We start from the raw sequence: 20286 nt of genomic DNA, 5'->3' as shown, positions 1-20286 counted from the left end.
ATTAAGTCAAGAATATAAGGTTTTATTTGCCATGAATGCCAACAGCACAGAGGAGAAATGGGTTCTAGGAACTGTGAAAGGCAAGGGTCGGAACACCACATACACTAGAAACGTGTAGCCAACTAGGTAGCGTTCAGGGTGGAGACAATATTTTTAGAAAGGGGTGTGCAGTGGGAGATGGGCGGGTCTTTCCTTTTTTTTTTTTTTTCTGGTGAGCCAAGCTCCTGATAGGAGACTTGGTGAGAGTTCCACCCCTTGGAGCTTAGCAACAGCAAAGGAAGAGGCTATGGTGGTGAGAGTCCACCCCCTTAGCAACAGCAAAGGAAGAGGCTATGATTGGAGGATCAGGTTAGCCCACTGTGCTCCTCCCGCGCCGTGAGGGGGCGGTACACGCACCCGAGCTCGGAGTGTGACGCCGCAATACAGAGGAGATGGCTTCGTTTCAGAAGCTAACACTTCCTGAAAAAGTGTCGTCAACTCGTCCCAGTCGGAAAAAGGTTAACTTCCTAGATATGTCTCTAGGTATGTAGATCTCGGATCCCAGTCCCCACTAGTTTGGGCTCACTGGTCTTGAGCGCAAGACCTCGGCATACCGCTGACTAGAAGTGGCGTTGGGAGGAACACACTCCTTCGAGGAGAGGCTTCCCCCTCAGGGCATCTCCGCACCTGACGCACCTGACGAACCCTGGGGCCACTTGGCCCCTATCCCTCCTCTCCTTTTCTTCTCCTCACCTCCAGCCGTCTCCTTTCAGGTGGGGAACTCTGAGGGAGGCTGACAAAAAGCGCGTGGGGATTAAGGATTGCTGAAAGGGGCAGGCGGAGAAAATAAACCGCAATTTCCGTGTATTTTACTCTCCTAAGAATTGATACCTAACTACTGGCCTCCTTCAAACACATGGGGCCAAGTGCTCTTCTCAGTCCAAGCGGATGTCGTAAATCACTAGGTTCCAGGGCCTGGAGGTGCAAGCCTCAGGCTATTTTGCTATGGATCCCAGCGTGGTGGTGCCAAGAGTTGTTGGTGGGTTGGTGTATCTGCTTTGTTGGAAGCAGTGGTTGGTGCATTTATTTGCTTGTTGGCTGGTGGTTATTTGCTCTGGATCGCCTTTCTTTGCAGGCGCTCTCTAGTCTCTAACTTGAGACCTCTACACGGAGAGTGGAACCTCAGAAAAAATAAATCCTTTATCAAGACCCCTAACCTCCTCCATTCGCACCAAACCCAGAAAAAGTGGATTTTACTCGGACCAGTTCCTCTGCTATTATCCACCTTAGAAATGGGGAAGAGGGGAGGGAATAGACTTTCCAAGCCAGATGGGGAGTGAGCAGAGCTGAGTAGAGGATGGAAGCTGACTTTAGAAATGGAGAGGGGCATCAGGGCACGGAAGAAGGAAACTGTAGAAATGGGGGAAGGAGGACAAAACAGAAAAGGCCTACTTTATTTAGTTAGGTTTGTGTGTCTGTGTGTGAAACAGGGACTTGCTCTGTTTCTCAAGCAGGTGTGCAATGGCATCATCTTGGCTCACTGCAACCTCCGCTCCCTGGTGTCAAGCGATCCTCCTACCTCAGCCGCCCCAGTAGCTGGGACTACAGGCACGTGCCACCACACCCGTCTAGGTTGTTTTTTTGTTTTTGTTTTTGTTTTTTTGTATTAGTAGAACGAGGTTTCACCATGTTGCCCAGACTGGTCTCCTGGTCTCGAGTTGGCCTCCCAAAGCCCTGCGATTACAGGCATGAGCCACCGCCCCCAGCCTAGTTATTTTTGAGACAAGGTCAGGGACTGTTGTCTGGGCTGGAGTGTAGTGGCACGATCACGGCTCACTGTGGCCTCAAGCTCTCAGGCTCAATCAAGTGATCCTACCACCTCAGCCTCTAGAGGAACTAGAACCACAGGTGCTTGCCACCACGCCTACCTAATTTTTAAATTTTTGTAGAGATTGGGTCTCCTTATGTTGCCCAGGTTGGTCTCGAACTCCTGGCCTCAAGCAATCCTCCCGGCTCGGCCTCCCAAAACGCTGGGATTGTGGGCCTGAGCCACTGCGCCTGGCCAAGAGCCACTTTAGAAATGAGAGAGGGAAAAAAAAATAAAAAGTAAAAAATAAAAAAAAAAGACATGAGAAAGGGAGAGGCAGAGCAGTGGGAGCTGAGCTTCAATGTGGAAGTGCAGGGGTGGAGCAAGGAGAAGCAGGAACAAGGAGGGTGGACCTTAGAAATGGATGGAACAGTGGAAAGAGGGTTCACCTTAGAGATGAGGGTGGGGAGCAGAGCAGGGAGGGCTGAACTTTAAAAGGGGCAGATAAGTGGAGAGAGAGTGTACCATAGAAATGAAGAAGTTTGGCTGGGCTTGGTGGCTCATTCCTGTAATCCCAGCACTTTGGGAGGCTGAGGTGGGCGGCTTACTTGAGGCCAGGAGTTCGAGACCAGCCGGCCAACATGGTGAAACCCCATCTGTACTAAAAATACAAAAATTAGCTGGGCATGGTGTTGTGTGCCTGTAGTCCCAGCTATGTGGGAGGCTGAGGCGGGAGAATTGCTTGAACCCGGGAGGTGGAGGCTCCAGTGAGTTGAGATCGCAGCACTGCACTCCTGCCTGGGTGCCAGAGTGAGACTCCATCTCAAAAAAAAAAAAAAAAAGGACTGAAATGAAGAGGGTGCTGTGGCTCATGCCTGTAATCGCGGGAGGCAGAGGTTAGGCTGGTCTTGAACTCCTGACCTCAAGTGATATGCCTGCCTCAGCCTCACACAGTGCTGGGATTACAGGTGTGAGCCACCTTGCCCGGCCTAAACTTTCTTTATAGTGTCCTTTGAAGTCCTGAAGTTTCAGATTCTGATAAAATACAATTTATCTGTTTTTTGTTGTTGTTCATGCTTTGGAGTCATTTCTAGAAAATCATGAAGATATACCCTTGTTTCCTTCTGAGAGTTTTCTAGTTTTAACTCTTACATTTACATCTTTGATCCATTTTGAGTTCATTCTTGTATATGGGGTGAGTTAAGAGCCAACTTCATTCTATTCCATTTTGATGTCTAATTGTTCCAGCACTACTTGTTAAAAAGACTAATTTTCCTCCATTGAAAGCTCTTCTTGGTGGAATTGCTTTCTTAATTTCATTTTTGGATAGCTAATTGCTGGTATATATAAATAGAATTAATTTTTGCCTATAGATCTTGTATCCTGCAACCTTGCTGAGCATGTTCATTAGTGCTAATCTCCGTGTGTGTGTGTGTGTGTGTGTGTGTGTATCTTTAGGAATTTCTACATACAAGATCATGATATCTGAGAACAGAGATAGTTTTACTTTTTTCTAGTCTGCTTGTCTTTTGTTCTTTTTGACTAATTGCTCTCGATAGAATTTCTAGCAAAACGTTAATTAGATGTGGTGCGATTGGACATCCTTGACTTGTTTCTGATCTTAGGGAGAAAAGTTTTCCGTTTTTCACCATTAATCATTTTACCTTTGGTTGGGTTTTTGTAGATGCCCTTATAAGGCTGAGGAATTTACCTGCCTCCCACTTTATTTCTGAGGGGGAATGACCATGAAAAGTAACTAAGTATTTTTTGTTGTTGTCTTTAAGGTGTTTAAGCAATCTATTTCAAGACCAGTATCAATTTCCTCTTCTAAGACATGGTCCCTGTTGATCCCATACTGCTACTTTCCCCCACCCCAACTTGATCACAAGTTCTGAAATATTTTGTGGCATTAAAATAACTTTAAAAATAATATTTGGTCACTGGCCAGGGCTGGGTTAAGGCGAGGTAAATGAGGCACTTGCTTCGAGTATAAAGTTCAAGGAGTCACCAAAAAAAATTCGTTAATAGGGATAATTAACATTTTAATGAAATATTTAAAAAATTAAATGGACAAACTACAGCCATCTTTCTGGCCACCTGTTTTTGTAAATAAACTTTTCTTCACTTAAGAACTAGGGTGAAGCAAGTGAAGGAGGGCTGTGCAAGTCCAGGGTCTGATCTGATCTTTTTTTTTTTTTTTTTAATGGAATCTCACTCTGTCACCCAGGCTGGAGTGCAGTGGCATGATCACAGCTCACTGCAGCCTCGACTTCCTGGGCTCAGGCAGTCCTCCCACCTCAGCCTCCCAAGTAGCTGGGATACAGGCGTGTGCCACCACCCCCAGCTAATTTTTTTGCATTTTTGTAGAGATGGGTTCTCACTATATTGCCTAGACTGGTCTCGACTTCTGGGCTCCAGCGATTCACCCACCTTGACCTCCTAAAGTGCTAGGATTACAGGTGTGAGCCACCACGTCCAGCCTTTGATCCTATCTTTTCAAAAAAAAGTTTGATATTTTGTTCGTCACGGATTGGTTTTGCATTGATTTTTATTTTTGAAAATACTGTGAGACCGGGCTCGGTGGCTCACGCCTATAATCCCAGCTCTTTGGGAGGCTGAGACAGGTGGATGACCTGAGGTCAGGAGTTCGAGACCACCCTGGCCAGCATGGTGAAATCGTGTCTCTACTAAAAATACAAAAATTAGTTGGGTGTGGCGGCGGGTGCCTGTAGTCCCAGCTACTCGGGAGGCTGAGACAGGAGAATTGCTTGAACCCAGGAGGCTGAGGTTGCAGTGAGCCGAGATCGCACCACTGCACTCCAGCCTGGGTTACAGAACTAGACTCTGTCTCAAAAAAAGAAAAAGGAAGAAAGAAAGAGAGAAAATATTGTGTTAAGATATTTCAATCTTGATTACTGAGTTTTGGGGAGCCTCCTTGAATTTTGTGCCTGAAGTGAATTCCTCACTTACCTCACTCTAGGCCCTGCCTTGTCACTGGGACCTTGAAGGAAGAAAAACCCAGAACTGAAGGAAATTTACAGCACTAAGTTAAAACTTCATGCTTCCTGCACTTTTCTTTGTGTTGATTTCACTGACGTTTTTGCAACTGCTAACAGAAAAGAAAAAGCAAAACTGATAAATAGCTAAAGCAATGGGTTTATTTCAAAATTCAGAGAAATAAGGGCCATAGTTGCAGAGTGGCTTGGTCCCAAAAATGCAGTAGTTGTGTGACCTTGTGCAAGTTGCTCCATCTCTTGGGGCCTGAGTTTCCTGATCTGAATAAAATCTACATCATAGAGTTGTTGAAGATTAGATGAGATAATACAGGTAATGTTCACAAAGTATGCTGCCTGACGTGGATAAAGCTGAGTAAATATTTGCTATATGTGCCCCGGAAAGTGGGCCTAAACCCTCACTTTTGCATAGCCAGCAATTTGGCAAGCTGGAGAAGTTACCTCTCCTCTCAGGATTTTGTTATCAAACTTCAGAGATGCAGTAGTCATGAAAGAGATTGAAAACCATCCAGGTGAAAGATGGGGTTTAAATAGTTCACCTAAGTCTCTGGGAGACTGAGAGAGGAGGTAATGTCGTGTAACTTGAATAATAGTGAAGTAAACAGACTTAGGAGGCACTTACATTTTAGTAGACGATTATAGCTGGAAGGATACTGGAGAGTCTGCTTTGGGAAAGATTAGTTCAGTTATTTGAAAGACTGAGAAAAGATGTTGAGTTGAATTTGGTAGGTTAGCTGGAGATTAAGTATGACTGTAAGATCTCATAGTCACCGAGTTGTTAAAAATCTTGAGGTCACTGTTTTATCCTTTTAAACACTGGTTCTGTATATCCATATTTTAAATGTTGGTTCTCTATATCCATATTTATACCTTTTTAGACAGATGAGAATCCCAGTTTTGATCATGTCATGAGAATCCTAGTTTTGATCATGTCAGGAGGAACAGCAAACTTTCAACTAGTCATCACAGGCCCTTGCAATTTATTTTATTTTTATTTTTATTTAATTTTTTGAGACAGGGTCTCTGTCGCTGAGGCTGGAGTGCAGTGGCGCAATCACAGCTCACTGCAGCCTGGACCTCCCAGGCTCAGGCGATCCTCCCACCTTTGCCCCCAGAGTAGCTGGGACCCTAGGTGTGCACCACCACACCTGGCTCATTTTTGTATTTTCTTTGGTAGAGACAGAGTTTCGCCATGTTGCCCAGGCTGGTCTCAAACTCCTGGGCTCGAGCGATCTTCTCGCCTTGGCCTCCCAAAGTGCTGGGATTACAGCCGTGCGCCACCGCGCCAGGCTGAGGCCCTTGCAGTTTGAAGCAAGAAAAATACACAATAAATAGCAAATACATGTTGCTTTCTACGGTGTAATGAGAAAGCCATACTTTTTCCTGATAAATTTCCCCATGTTTTTCTCAGTGAAAGTAATACTTTTTAACAATACATTTCTTTGTTTTTATGTAACTAAACACATGCTTTAGAAAAGCAGTAGTGTGTTGGATGCAAGGTTATTACTTCCATTGTAATACATGCAAAAGTAGGAAAAGGCTCTACAAATGCATTTTTGTTTTTGTCCTCAGTAAACATACCCAAAAGGTATTAGAGTCTTTTTTTTTTTTAACAAATAAAAGGCAAAAATAAGACCAAAATTCGAACTGATAACAGCAAGAACTTAATAGGAACTCCACTCCTCTGTTCATTACTTTTACCTAAAAGAGACATGCAAAAGTGTTGTAGTTAGAAAGAAAATAACTTTTTCTGCCTGCTAGATATATTGGACCACGAATCCACAAATACGGATTATCCACTCTGTATTCTGTGCTAGGCACTTAGTACACTAATAAATAAATAGTGGTCTCTTCTCAAGTACCTCCTAATCTAGTTGGAGAGACAGCTAAGTAAATATGTGCAATTATACATTGTTTTAAGTATTCTAGAAGTATGTATAGTCAGAATTTTTCAGAAATTGAGAGGAACCTAAGTCACTTACATTTTTTGAGGTTTCCAGCATTTTGAATATTTAAAAAAATGACAAAACAAAAATTGTGGTTCTTTTTACATGTTTATAAATGTAAAATAGTGCTTCCAACCCACTGTAAAATAAAATGCAATATAAGTATGCTTTTCACAAGAAAATTACACAATTTAAATAAAAACATAACTATTCATATGGCATCTCAAGCAGTGCGATCAGTTTTAAACTGTGTGAAGAATACTGTCTTTCTTCAGTCCTGACAGTTTATTTCTGAGACTAAGTATATCAAGAATTCAAATTTAAGGCTCTTTGGTGAGGCCTGGATCAAATGTCTCTCCTTGAGAGATTGGCTAAGTGTTCTCTAGGTGGGTTCGGTGGAGCATATCATTACAGAGAGCAGAATGAACAAAGCCCCATGTCTTTATAATGATATATTCTGAGAACTAAGGAAAAGGACAAGAGAATCTGGAAAAATAATGTAGTATTAAGGACGCTTTCTTCATAACCTCATAGCTTATGTTGGAAGGGCATTTACACAGCTTACCCGGGTTCATAGGCATTTGCTTTCTCTTCAATATGAAGAGGCTGAGCAGCAATTTGATTTCATCTCTAAATCGTAGCTGATGAGATCTACCCAATTCCATTACAATCCAACAAATCAAATGATGGTCTCTGGAATTACAAAGTCTAAGGATTAAAATTACATAAGATTTCACTTTAAAAAAAAATCCTGCAACACATTCCAGGATGTGGATAATTCAAAAACATTTTTTAAAATAAGTTTTAGGCCAGGTGTGGTAGTTCACATCTGTAATTCCAGGAGATGTCAGCCTTTTCAAAGAAAATCAGAATCAGGTTTTTTTCTTATTATTTTAATTTTTATTTATTTGTAATTTTTGTGGGTATATAGTAGGTGTATATATTTATGGGGTACATGAGATGTTTTGTTACAGGCATGCATGTAATTGCAATGTGAAATAAGCACATCATGGAGATTATCCATCCTCTTAAGCATTCATCCTTTGAGTTACAAACAATCCAATTATTACACTCTTTATTTTAAAATATATAGTTATTATTGACTATAGTCACCCTGTTGTGCTATCAAATAGTAGGTCTTATTCATTCTTTCTATTTATATTTTATTGTACTGCCTATGTACTGAAAAGTTGTAGTTATTATTTTTTATTGGTTCATCATTTAGTCTTTCTACTTAGGATGAGAGTAGTTTATACACCACAGTTACAGTATTATAATATTCTGTGTTTTTCTGTGTACTTACTATTACCCGTGAGTTTTATACCCTCAGATGATGACTTACTACTCATTAATGTCTTTTCTTCCTGGTTGAAGCACTCCCTTTAGCCTTTTTTGTAGGACAGGTCTGGTGTTGATGAAATCCCTCAGCTTTTGTTTGTCTGTGAAACTTTTTATTTCTCCTTCATGTTTGAAGGATATTCTCACTGGGTATGCTATTCTAGGGTGAAGTTTTTCCTTTCAGCACTTTAAACATATCAGCCCACTCTCTCCTGACTTGTAAGGTTTCCACTGAAGGGGTGGCTGCCAGACATATTAGAGCTCTGTTGTTTGTTATTTGTTTCTTTTCTCTTGCTGCTTTTAGGATCCTTTCTTTATCCTTGACCTTTAAGAGTCTGATTATTAAATGCCTTGAGGTAGTCTTCTTTGGGTTAAATCTGCTTGGTGTTCTATAACCTTCTTGTACTTGGATATTGATATCTTTCTCTAGGTTTGAGAACTATTTTTTTTTCTTTTTTTTTTTTTGACAGAGGGTTGCTCTGTAGCTCAGGCTGGAGAGCAGTGGCGTAATCTCGGCTCACTGCAACCTCTGCCTCCCAGGTCCCGGCTTAAGCAATTCTCCTGCCTCAGCCTCCCGAGTACCTGGGATTACAGGTACATGACACCATGCTCAGCTAATTTTTGTATTTTTAGTAGAGACGGGGTTTCACCATGTTGGCCACACTGGTCTTGAACTCTTGACCTTGTGATCTGCCTGCCTCAGGAACTTCTCTTTTATTATCCCTTTGAATAAACTTGCTCTGTCGCCTGGACTGGAGTGCAGTGGCACTCTCGGCTCACTGCAGCCTCAGCCTCCCGGGTTCAAACAATTCTCCCGCCTCAGCCTCCCAAGTAGCTGGCATTACAGGTGCGCACCACCACACCCAGCTAATTTTTGTGTTTTTAGTAGAGGTGGTGTTTAACCATGTTGGCCAGGTTGTTCTCAAACTCCTGACATCAAGTGATCCACCCGTGAGCCACCACTCCCAGCCCCATTGAAGAAACGTTCTACCCCTATCTTTCTCTACATCCTCTTTAAAGCCAATAACTCTCAGATTTGCCATTTTGAGGCTGTTTTCTAGATCCTATAGGTGTGTTTCATTGTTTGTTTGTTTTCTTTTGTCTCCTCTGATTGTACATTTTCAAATAGCCTTTCTTCAGGCTCACTAATTCTTTCTTCTACCAGATTCATTCTGTTATTAAAGGACTGATGCATTCTTCAGTATGCCAATTGCATTTTTCCAGTTCCAGAATTTCTGCTTGACACTTTTTAATCATTTCTATCTCTTTGTTACATTTATCTGATAGAATTCTGAATTCCTTCTGTGTTTGCTTGAATTTATTTGAGTTCTCTCAACACAGCTATTTGGAATTCTCTGTCTGAAAAGTCACATATCTCTGTTTTTCCAGGACTCGTCCTTAATGCGTTATTTAGTTCATTTGGTGAGGTCATGTTTTCCTGGAACCTATTGATACTAGTAGATGTTCTTCAGTGTCTGGGCATTGAAGGGTTAGGTATTTATTGTGGTCTTTACTGTCTGGGCTTCTTTGTACTCATCCTTTTTGGGAAGGCTTACCAGATATTTGAAAAGACTTCAGTGTTGTGATCTGAGCAGTTTCTACTTTAGGGGACATCCCAGGCCCAGTAATGCTGTGGTTCTTGCAGACTCATAGAGGTACCTCCTTGATGGTTTTGGACAGGATCTGGGAGAATTCTCTGGATCACCAGGCAGAGACTCTTGTTCTTTTCCCTTATTTTCTCCTAAACAAACAGAGTGTCTCTGTTCTGAGCCACCCAGAGCTGGGGTGGAGTGACACAAGCACCCCTGTGGCCACCACCACTATGACTGCACTGGGTCAGACCCGAAGCCGCACAGCTCTGGGTCTCACCCAAGGTCTGCTGCAAATACTCCTGGCTACTGCCTAGCTTGCTCAAGGCTCTGGAGCTCTACCATCAGCCAGTGGCAAAACCAACCTGGTCTGTGTCCTTTCCTTCAGGGTGGCAAGGTCCCCCAAGCCCGAGGTGGGTCCAGAAGTGACATCTGGGACTCAGGACCTAGAGTCAAAAACCTTAGAAGTCTACCTGGTGTTCTATTGTATTATGGCCGAGCTGGCACTCATACCACAAAATGCAGTCCTTCCCACTCTTCCCTTCCCTTTCTAAAGGCAGAGGAGCCTCACCCCGTAACCAGTCACCCTAGGCCAGGAAGAGTATTGTTTACTGTGGACTCCCATAGATGTTCGCTTAAGACTCAGGGGCTCTTAAGTCACTTTGCGATGAATGCTGCCCAGTCTGAGACTCACCCTTCAGAGCAGTGAGCTCCCCTCTGGCCTAGGGCAGTTCCAGAAGTGTTATCCAAATGTCAAGTCCTGGAATCAGGGATTCCAAGAGCCCACTTGGTGCTCTACCCTTCTGTGGCTGTGCTGGTACCTGAAGCCAGCAAGTCTCAGAGGCTCACCCAAGGCCCTCAACATAGTACCTGGGTATTGCTGCTAGTTATTCAGCACCCAAGAGCTTTTCAGTTAACAGTTGATGAATTCTGCCAGGGCTGAGTCTTTTCCTTCAAGGCAGTCATTTCCCTTCTGGCCTAGGGTATGTCTAGAAATGTGGTCCAGGAGCTAGAGCCTGAAACAGGAACCTCGTAACTCTAGCCGGTGCCCTAGCCTGCTGTGGCTGAGCTGGTATCCAAGATGTAAGACAAAGTCCTCCCCACTCTTCCCTCTCTTCTCAAGTGGAAGGAAGGGGTCTCTTTTGGAGCTGTGAGCTGTCCAGCCTGGGGTTAGGGGAGGGGCGATGCCACCACTCCCTTGGCTGCCCCAGCTGGTGTCTCAGTATGTCGTGTGGCCCCCCTAGTCCACACTCTGTTGGCCCAGTTCAGCACTAAGGCTTGCCTAAGAGTTGCAGCCCTTATGGCCTAGACCAGGTGTTTCCAATCTTTTGGCTTCCCTGGGCCACACTGAAAGAATAATTGTCTTGAGCCACACATAAAATACACTAACATTAACAATAGCTGATGAGATTAAAAAAAAAAATTGCAAAAAAATCTCATAATGTTTTAAGAAAGTTTACGAATTTGTGTCGGGCTGCATTCAAAACCGTCCTGGGCCGTGTGTGGCCTGCAGGCTGCGGGTTAGAAAAGCTTGGCCTAGACTGCCTTTCAGGTTTACTTGGAGATCCAGAGCACTGTAGCCCTCGATGGAGAGGTTTGTGGGAACTCATGCTCGGGCTGCTGGGATGGGTAATTCCTCTCTGACTGGGGCTGGTTTAAATCTTCCCTCCAATGGGCAGGTGTCAGGTGAGTTTGGTCCAGTTTTCCTTTCTGCTCTAACAGGACAGCACTAAATTCAATGCCTCATGATTGCTGTGTTCTTCCTCCCCCAGTGCCCAGAGATGCTCTTGGCACCACCATGCCATTGCTGCCAGGGGTGGGGGAGGGGTGGCATTGGCGATTCAGGACTGTTTTTTCTGTCTCTTCAGTGCCTCTTTCAGTGATATGAAGTTAAAACCAGTTACTATGAGTGCTCACATGATTTTTGGTTTTTATGAAGGTGTTTTTTCTGTGTAGATAGTTGTTAAATTCATGTCCTTGTTGGGGGGACAATCGGTGGAGGCTTCTGTTCTGCCACCTTGCTCCCTATCCCAGAATCAGATATTTAGAGACCTGAGGCAGGACTAGTACTAAGCAAAATAAAAAAGGAGTGATTAATCTGTGTCACCCAACTGCCTCTTTTGTACCCTTTTCAGCTCTTCTTTTCTTTTAGAATCTCCAGTTTTTTCCAAATACCTAACTTGTCCTTTTTTTCCCCCCTTCCTCCTGAGTGTAGCTTCTGGAAGGTGTGGGGGCTTGTGCTTATTTCTAAAGATGCCTTGACATGAGTAAAGTTTTATCCACTGATAGAGCATCCCACCTGTAGACTCTTCCATTCTAGATGTTAGGAGAGATATTTTAGAGCAAGTTGTACCTGTCTCCCATTCTTTAAATTATGCCATGTAAGTGCTCTCTGCCTGAGTACGTGTAAGTACATGCCTGACTTCAGAGTCAAGTCTGATTGCTTCCTGCTGCTACAATAATCTAGGTTCCTCACTTCTGTGGTGTCTCCTGTGAACTTCCATCACCACTTTCTTACTTTTGCCACTTCCTTTTTCTTTGTTACGTTTTGATAATATACATGTAACTAATTGTCTATTACTTACATTTAATCAGATAGACATTTAATGGTCTATCACTTTACATTTAATTACTGATTTACATTTATTTATTCAGCAACTTAATGACTCTATTGCTCTATATTTCTGTGACACTGAAATAACATTTAGTAAAATCACTTATTTAGATGATATCCCCCCCTGAGCTATTGCAGTGTGAAGTATTTTGCTTTTGCGTAAATAAAGTTACCATAAATCTAACAGGAATTTTTCTTTCTTGTTCCAGCAAACCCTAAGATGTCGGTATTGATTGACCTTTGTTACAGTTTAACAAATTTATTATTATTATTGTATTATCATGTTTAGGGCTACCAGTTTTTAGGTATTCTGAAATATCATGAGATAGGGTATAGATTATTCACTTGAGACATTATTATTTGGTTTTTGCCATTTTATTCATTTTTTATGTATTTTCTAATACAGATGACATTATAATCTATAAAGAGTTAGAAGGGACAAATGCTGAAAAAGAAGAAAAGAGTAAAAGACAGAACAATAGTAAAAAGGAATCGTCTTCAAGACAGCAATCAAATGCTCGTGGATATTGCCATCAGAGAGGTAAAGTATGCTGAAAATAGTCACACATGGTAAAAAGAGTCTGAAATATTTGTGAATAACTAGGTAAGTAAAATCAAGAATTCACAATATTGTTCTAAAGTTGCATTATGTTGCTTGTTTTATTTTTTCTGGGCATGGATTCATACAGGGTTGGTAAGAATTTATGCCATGTCATATGAATACAAATGTGTTTTAATTTATATGAATTATTTCCCTAATGGAGAGTGGGATAAGAAAAGTAACCATATGAGCTGAGAGATATTTTGTACTTGTTTACAAGCCTGGGTTGGTTGGTCCAGTTCAGCTTTTAGGAGGCAATACAGGAGGGTTAAGAGCATAGTCAATAATCTGAAAACTATGGCATCCACATTTTGAAAATACAAGTGTTGTAAGACAAAAAGAGTAGGGTAGAACATGACAAATGTCCTCTGTATATCTAACCTCATTGGTAAGTGCAGTGTGCATTTTTTAATATGAATATACTACAGATTGCCACGATACAGAAGTCTTTTCAACAATTAAAGGTCTTCATAATCTAGTCAACAGATTGGAACCATTTTGACATCGTGATTACTATAAGCCCCGACAGTTGCCTATGCAGCTTCATTTCAGTTCTTGTGTGAATCTTCAGTGGCTCAACATGTTCTGAGAAGAGAAGAGAAATGATGGTAGTTATTACAGGGGCAGAGCAGCCACAAAGGGTAACATGGCCCATTCTTACGTGCCTAACCTGTCATCACAAAATTGATCTTTGTGAGCCTTTTGGAGATATTCTTTGATGGGTTTTTTACTATCTTTGTTTGTTTACCCAAACAAAGCAGACAATTGAGACAAATATTCACACGATTAATACAAAGCAGACAGTTTCTCTCCATCTCTCCTTTTTCTACTGGAGTATTCTTTCATTTAATTTCAGATAGTATGTCCCAACTTTGGTGGCATATGAAACCAAAATTGAGGTATTATATACTGAGAAGACTACCCTATTAAGGTATGCAAATTGAAATAGTATGGCAAAGACTGTTCTAGAATTCAGTGAGACTCCCAGATGATACCAGAGTAATGAAATATCAAAAGTTTTGCAAAACCCAGTGCATAGCTTTAAAAAAATGAGATCAGAGATAATACTTCTCTGAGAGATACGTTGAATTTACTACTTGAAAATACAGAAGATTTTTTTTTTCAAAGGCTACTCAAGATTCAGAAGTGACTCTGAGGAAAGAAATCATGATAAAAACACATACCAAGAACCTTCTGGATTCAAGTCTGGACAACACCCTTTAAATGAGCAACCTTTAATTGAACAGGTAGATAAGTACCAAGAATTAACCAATATTAAAAATCCTACATTTAATATATTTCCTAATATTAATGATTTACTTTAAATTTTATTGAAAGCAGGGATTGTTTCTTGGTATTCCTCCATGGTGCCTTGAACGTACTTTAAATTCAATGTTTGTTAGTTGATTTTTCCCCTGTAACTATTTTAAAAAACATTTAATTTTTGCTATTTTCAGTCATTACTAAAACTTTTGAATTTATTAAATGCCAAAACAGATTACTAGTTATTGTCATTAATCCTATGTAATCATTTTTATTTGTCCTCATACAGAGGCTTTGAGCTTAAGTTATAATACAAAAAGAGTTTTAGTATCTTTGTGAATGAACTGTAAAAGCCAGAAGTCAGATGATATCAGATATGAAATATACTCTGGAAGCAACAGGTGGCACAGACTATACCTGTACGAATCCATTTCCTCTAACCACGTATAGGTGAGCCAGTCAATAGAGAGGAATTTGAGAGGTGCTCAGATCCAGATTCACTAGCTAACATTGGTGCTAATGTTCCATCCTAGCTTATAAACTGATTCTTCTTAAGGTGTTACGTGGTCATTTAGCAAAAATGGCAGTTTCGGGAGCTTAAATCATTTTTGCCAAATCATGTAAATGCAAATGTTTATTTATTTGCTTATCTATTTATTTTGGAGAAAAACATGTTGCATTTTCAAATATTTAAAGGATTATTTTAAATTGTTCAAATGGACCGGGCGCGGTGTCTCACGCCTGTAATCCCAGCACTTTAGGAGGTCGAGGCGGGCGGATCACGATGTCAGGAGATCGAGACCATCCTAGCTAACATGGTGAAACCCTTTCTGTACTAAAAATACAAAAAATTAGCCGGGCGTTGTGGCGGGCACCCGTAGTCCAGCTACTCGGGAGGCTGAGGCAGGAGAATGGCGTGAACCCGGGAGGCGGAGCTTGCAGTGAGCCGAGATCGCGCCACTGCACTCCAGCCCAGGCGACAGAGCGAGACTGCGTCTCAAAAAAAAAAAAAAAAAAATTGTTCAAATGATGATTCAATGCCTACTCTATGCAGGCACTATGATACCAGAACAGCCTGCTTCAAATAGTCTGTACGGTGGTGGAAGAGAAAGATAGGAAAGAAATGTAATGCCATACAGTATGCAGTATGTGCATAATAGAGCATAAGTTATATATTGTGGGGATGTAGTAATTCATTCTGATTGGGGTTCTTGAGAAACTTTGGTGGAAGAGATGGCATATGATCTGTGCCTTATAGGATGAGGAGATTTATTTATAAAGTTTGGAAAGAAGAACATGAGCTTCCTTCTGATACAGTCCAAGATGCATAAACTGAGAATAAATATTAAACAGTATTTTCAAATTGAAAGCATCCTTGTCCTTTTATTTATTTTTTGTTTGTTTGTTTTTTTGAGACAGGGTCTCATTCCGTTGCCCAGGCTGGAATGTAGTGGTGTGATCATGGCTCACTGCCCCTTCTACCTCCTGGGCTCAAGTAATCCTCTCACTTCAGCCTCCCAAGTAGCTGGGACTATAGGCACGTGCCACCATGCCCTGCGAATTTTTTTTTCTTTCTGTAGAGATGAGGTCTCACTGTGTTGCCCAGGCTGGGAAAATATCCTTCTATTATTCATACTTTCGAAACTTTTGAGACTATCATAGCTGAACTCACCAGAAAAAAAAAATTACCCTGCAATAAAGAAATGTGTTAAAATTTAAGCATAATTATTTCACCAATAAATTGAAATACTTACAGTTTTCAATAATACTTTACAATCTATTAAGCTAGTTTTGTACTCAACAAGATTTAGTCTTATTATCAGTGGAACACAGTTTTATTTGTTCACCCCATGTATTTATTCAACACAACCTTGTGATAGAAGGCTTCACTTGTTTATAAGGAAAGAAAACTAATGTGCACTTTGTTTTCCAAAGGTAAGAAATATATAGTACACAAGTTGATGAAAACATTTCTTATATAAACATTCATAAAAGGGACTGCAAGCTCCTTTGGAGAGGTACTTGGATACATACGGGTCTTTAGAAGATGGAACTCAGTCCTATCTTTCCTACTGACCTACTGTGCTCCCAACACCAGTCACTTAGAAAAGAGAAAAGGTACATGTGCATTTCACCCAATCTCCCTATTTAGGTTTTTCAGTACAAAAGCTGGAGAGTGGCTATAGCTTTATGTTTTAGCAAAACAACTAATTTTTTACATTTTTTATTTTTAAAAAAGTTTTCTGTGCATAATATCTTTTGTACTGGTACCTCCCCTGCTGTTTAGCAGTTGCGTCCAGCTTCTGTTAGTGTTAAACTAAAAAGTCATAATGCCAAATTTAGGGCATGTTGTGCTTGTCAGGCAACATATACTAGTAGAAAGCTTGATTTCTCAGCATGGTTTATATGACTTTATCCACTTACATTTATGTAGCATCATAGAGTTTTGTCAGAAGTTTCATTATTTCCATTTGGCTGATTCACTCCACTGCCTTTTTGGCTTAAAAACTGAAAAGGTAGAAAGGCTGTATTGTTGCCAAGCTAATTTACTTGAATAGTATTAAGCCAACCTTCCGCTTATTTACAGCTTCCTTTCCCCTTACTTACTTCGTCTTTCTCTCTAGAATTAAGTATTAATTTATAATGGAAAGATAGTTTCTTTTTAATGATCATTGAGCAGGCAAAGAGTAAATATGATTTTGAACACTTTCCTTTTCATCCTAAGGACTTACACTACAAAATATTCTATCAAAGTCGCAAAGTCTGTTGTTTCTTTAGTAAAACATACATCCAGAAATTAGTAGGTAGAACATGACCATAGAATACAGTCAAACTCATAAAACAACTAATTTTCCATACTTTTATTTTATTAAAGTTTTAGTTGCATAGCATTTTTGTGCCAATGACATGATATAATGGAGCTATTCTGTTAGTTCTAAAAACTGGTTGACAAATAGAAGTAAGCACAGTGGAATTCTAAAAGAAACAGTTGCCCATAAAAATGGGCTTGAGAATATATCGTTATGACTTAAATCATGAAGTATATGTTTCATTTGTTTTGCGTAATTGGAATCCTTTTCAGGAGCAGTGCAATGACGATTATGAGGCCCAAGCAGAGAAGAATCAAGGCCAATCAGAGGGGAATCAGCATCACTCAGAAGGAAATCTGGACAAATCAGAAGAAACTCAGGACCAACCAGAAGAAAATGATTATTCTGAGAGATCCCGAAACCACTTAGAGAGATCTCATTATTATTTAGAGAGATCTCAAGGGCAACTAAAGATACATCATGCCCAATCTGAGAGATCTCACAGCCAATCCAAGAGATCTCATGGTCAATCTGAGAGATCTCATGGCCAATCAAAGAGATCGCGTGATCACTCAGAGAGATCTCATGGTCACTCCAAGAGATCTTATAGCCAGGGAGATCTCGTGGTCACTCAGAACGATCTCCTGGTCACTCAGAGAGATCTCATAGCCACTCAGAGAGATCTCATAGCCACTCAGAAAGATCTCATAGCTACTCAGAGAGATCTCATAATCACTCAGCGAGATCTCATGGCCACTGAGAGAGATCTCATGGTCAATCAGGGAGATCTCATGGCCAATCAGAAAGACATCAGAGATACTCAATAGGTAAAAATACAGTGACTTCTTAATCATCAGAACAATGTGTTGAATTCTGTGGAAATAGAAAAGCATGTATCTGTACTAATGGGTAATATATATTTGTTGAAACAGACATATATTGGGACAAAGACATAAATATTAGAATGGAGGCAATGTATACATGGTATCAATATTCTTTCAACTTGATGTCCTCTAAGCTATCATCCAATTACCCAAGATGTCCCATATGTCCCATTAAGTTGTTCCCTGTAGGTCTAGAAGACCTAGAAGAGCCCTATGTACTCAGCCTTTCCTATTGGGCCTTCCCCACAATTAGAATATTTTGATTTAGTGTCCTGTCTCCCTTGGACATTCCAACCTGGTAAGCAAGCTAATCTAACAACTAACTGCCAAATTGATAATGTATAATCTATGATAATGAATATCTCTGTTTTCCACTCTGTCTCCTTCCTAAACCGTCCTCAGATAGTCCTTAGCAGACAAATGGTAGTTGGGCAGCTGAACTTTTCTGCTTTCCTCAAATCAGACCGTAGGAGAGGATATATTCTATGTATAGATGTAATGCTAACCTTCTGAATATATTTTGAGTACATTTATATATTCACTGTTGCCTTATAAAAGTGTTAGGGTAGGTCTGTCTACCCTAACAGAGAAATTTAAATGTACTGGGAGTTATGTTTTTAAAAACACAAGGTATGTTTATTGCAATTGCAATTTGTTTGGTTATTCAATAAAAGTTTTAGTTTTAATTTCTCAGTGATTACCTTGCTTGTATTGACTGTGAATGTATAGTCAAATATTTTAGGTTCATATTAACTGCTGCACAGAATTACTTACTTCAGCTAAAAAAAATTATTTCCGGCTGAGCGCAGTGGCTCATGCCTATAATCCCAGCACTTCGGGAGGCCAAGGCGGGCGGATCACTTGAGGTCAGGAGTTTGAGTCCAGCCTAGCCAACATGGTCAAACTCCATCTCTACTAAAAATACAAAAATTAGCCAGGCGTGGTGGTGAGTGCCTGTAATCCAGCTACTCGGGAGGCTGAGGCAGGAGAATTGCTTGAACCCAGGAGGCGGAGGTTGCAGCGAGCTGAGATCTTGCCACTGCACTCTAGCCTGGGTGACAGAGCAAGAATCTGTCTCAGAAAAAAAAAAAAAAAAAAAAAACTATTTCCAAGATGTGTGTATGAGTTATTGTGTATGTAGACGATGTCTGATGCAGGGACCATTTTAATGCAAAAGGTCCCACCCTACTTATATTAGCAGTATACACATAATTTGCTATAAAAATGAAAATGTTTAACACTGATGACAAGCAATCCGTATTTCTGCATTTATTAGGGATTTGTACACATTTTACTTAATTTTACATACCAATTTTTGTTTATCAAGTGGTATAATACTTCCATTAAGGGCGCGGAGGCTCACGCCTGTAATCCCAGTACTTTGGGAAGCTGAGGCGGGTGGATCACGAGGTCAGGAGATCCAGACCATCCTAGCTAACACGGTGAAATCCTGTCTCTACTAAAAATACCAAAAATTAGCCGGGCATGGTGGCGGGCATCTGTAGTCCCAGCTACTTGGGAAGCTGAGGCAGGAGAATGGCGTGAACCCGGGAGGCAGAGCCTGCAGTGAGCCAACATCGTGCCACTGCACTCCAGCGTGGGCAATAGAGAGAGACTCCGTCTCAAAAAAAAAAAAAAAAAAGAAACTTCCATTAAGGCACTGAAAATTCTATTTAAATTATTGTCCATTGGCATATTCCTATCGTTTTGCAAATACATTTTAAAATATAATGAACAAGTCCACTCAGTTTTTTTACTTTATGTTCCATTACAAGTTTTTCATATGCTGAGCACAAATAGGTACCACCTGAATGGTTAAGGTTAAATCACATGTAGAGCTATTACTAAAGAATACATAAATTACAGGAAATTAACATGTATTAATTGATCTTTTGGAGATTAATTATTCTACTCCATAACTTTCTATTCTAATACATATTAGAATAACAATAAGTTGACCAGATGGGCTTAATAGCACCCTTCAGAACTAAAATTTGCTTCTATGTCAAGTATAAAATAAAGATTTCAGTAATTTCATGATCCCACTCAAAATCTTCCCCTCAGGCCAGGTTCACCAGAAGGTAAAGACATGCCAGAGAAGCTACATTTCTGCTGTAAACAAACAAGTTAAATCTAGAAGGCCATTGTGGCCTTAATAAATAGCTGGGCAAACACCTCAAATAAAATATGATAGCATATACAGAATATTATTTATTTATGAAGTTTGGAATAACATTTTCATTTTTGAAAAACTAATATGCCTCCCAATAAAAACTCTAAACAGGATGTATGCAAACAAGGTGGAAATTTGAATTTTTAACTCCCTTAAAATACCTGATAATTTCAGCTTTTTGTCTTCTTTCCTGATATGGTAATAATATTCATAGTCAAATGCCTTCCTTGGCTGGATTGATAGGTAAATAGAGAGGGATAGCAGAACA

General features: G+C 40.6%; 1 protein-coding gene across 2 annotated transcripts; it reads left to right on the top strand.

Moving 5' to 3' along the window:
* Positions 1–401: 401 nt before the first annotated feature.
* Positions 402–18543, top strand: LUZP4 (leucine zipper protein 4). Of its 2 annotated transcripts, XM_033202046.1 has the most exons (4): positions 402–522; positions 12694–12828; positions 14017–14135; positions 17234–18543. In XM_033202046.1, exons 1-4 carry the CDS (start codon positions 432–434, stop codon positions 17786–17788), a joined length of 900 nt encoding a protein of 299 aa, XP_033057937.1. In that variant the 5' UTR covers positions 402–431; the 3' UTR covers positions 17789–18543. The 2 variants fall into 2 exon arrangements, with proteins under 2 accessions (XP_033057937.1, XP_033057938.1); XM_033202047.1 differs by lacking the exons at positions 402–522; positions 14017–14135 and having other exon boundaries at positions 12802–12828.
* The last annotated feature ends 1743 nt before the right edge of the window (positions 18544–20286 follow it).

This window comes from Trachypithecus francoisi, unplaced genomic scaffold (assembly GCF_009764315.1).
Source record: "Trachypithecus francoisi isolate TF-2019V2 unplaced genomic scaffold, Tfra_2.0 Lachesis_group6, whole genome shotgun sequence".
Lineage (NCBI taxonomy): Eukaryota > Metazoa > Chordata > Mammalia > Primates > Cercopithecidae > Trachypithecus > Trachypithecus francoisi.
This window is presented reverse-complemented; position numbering and strand designations above follow the sequence as displayed.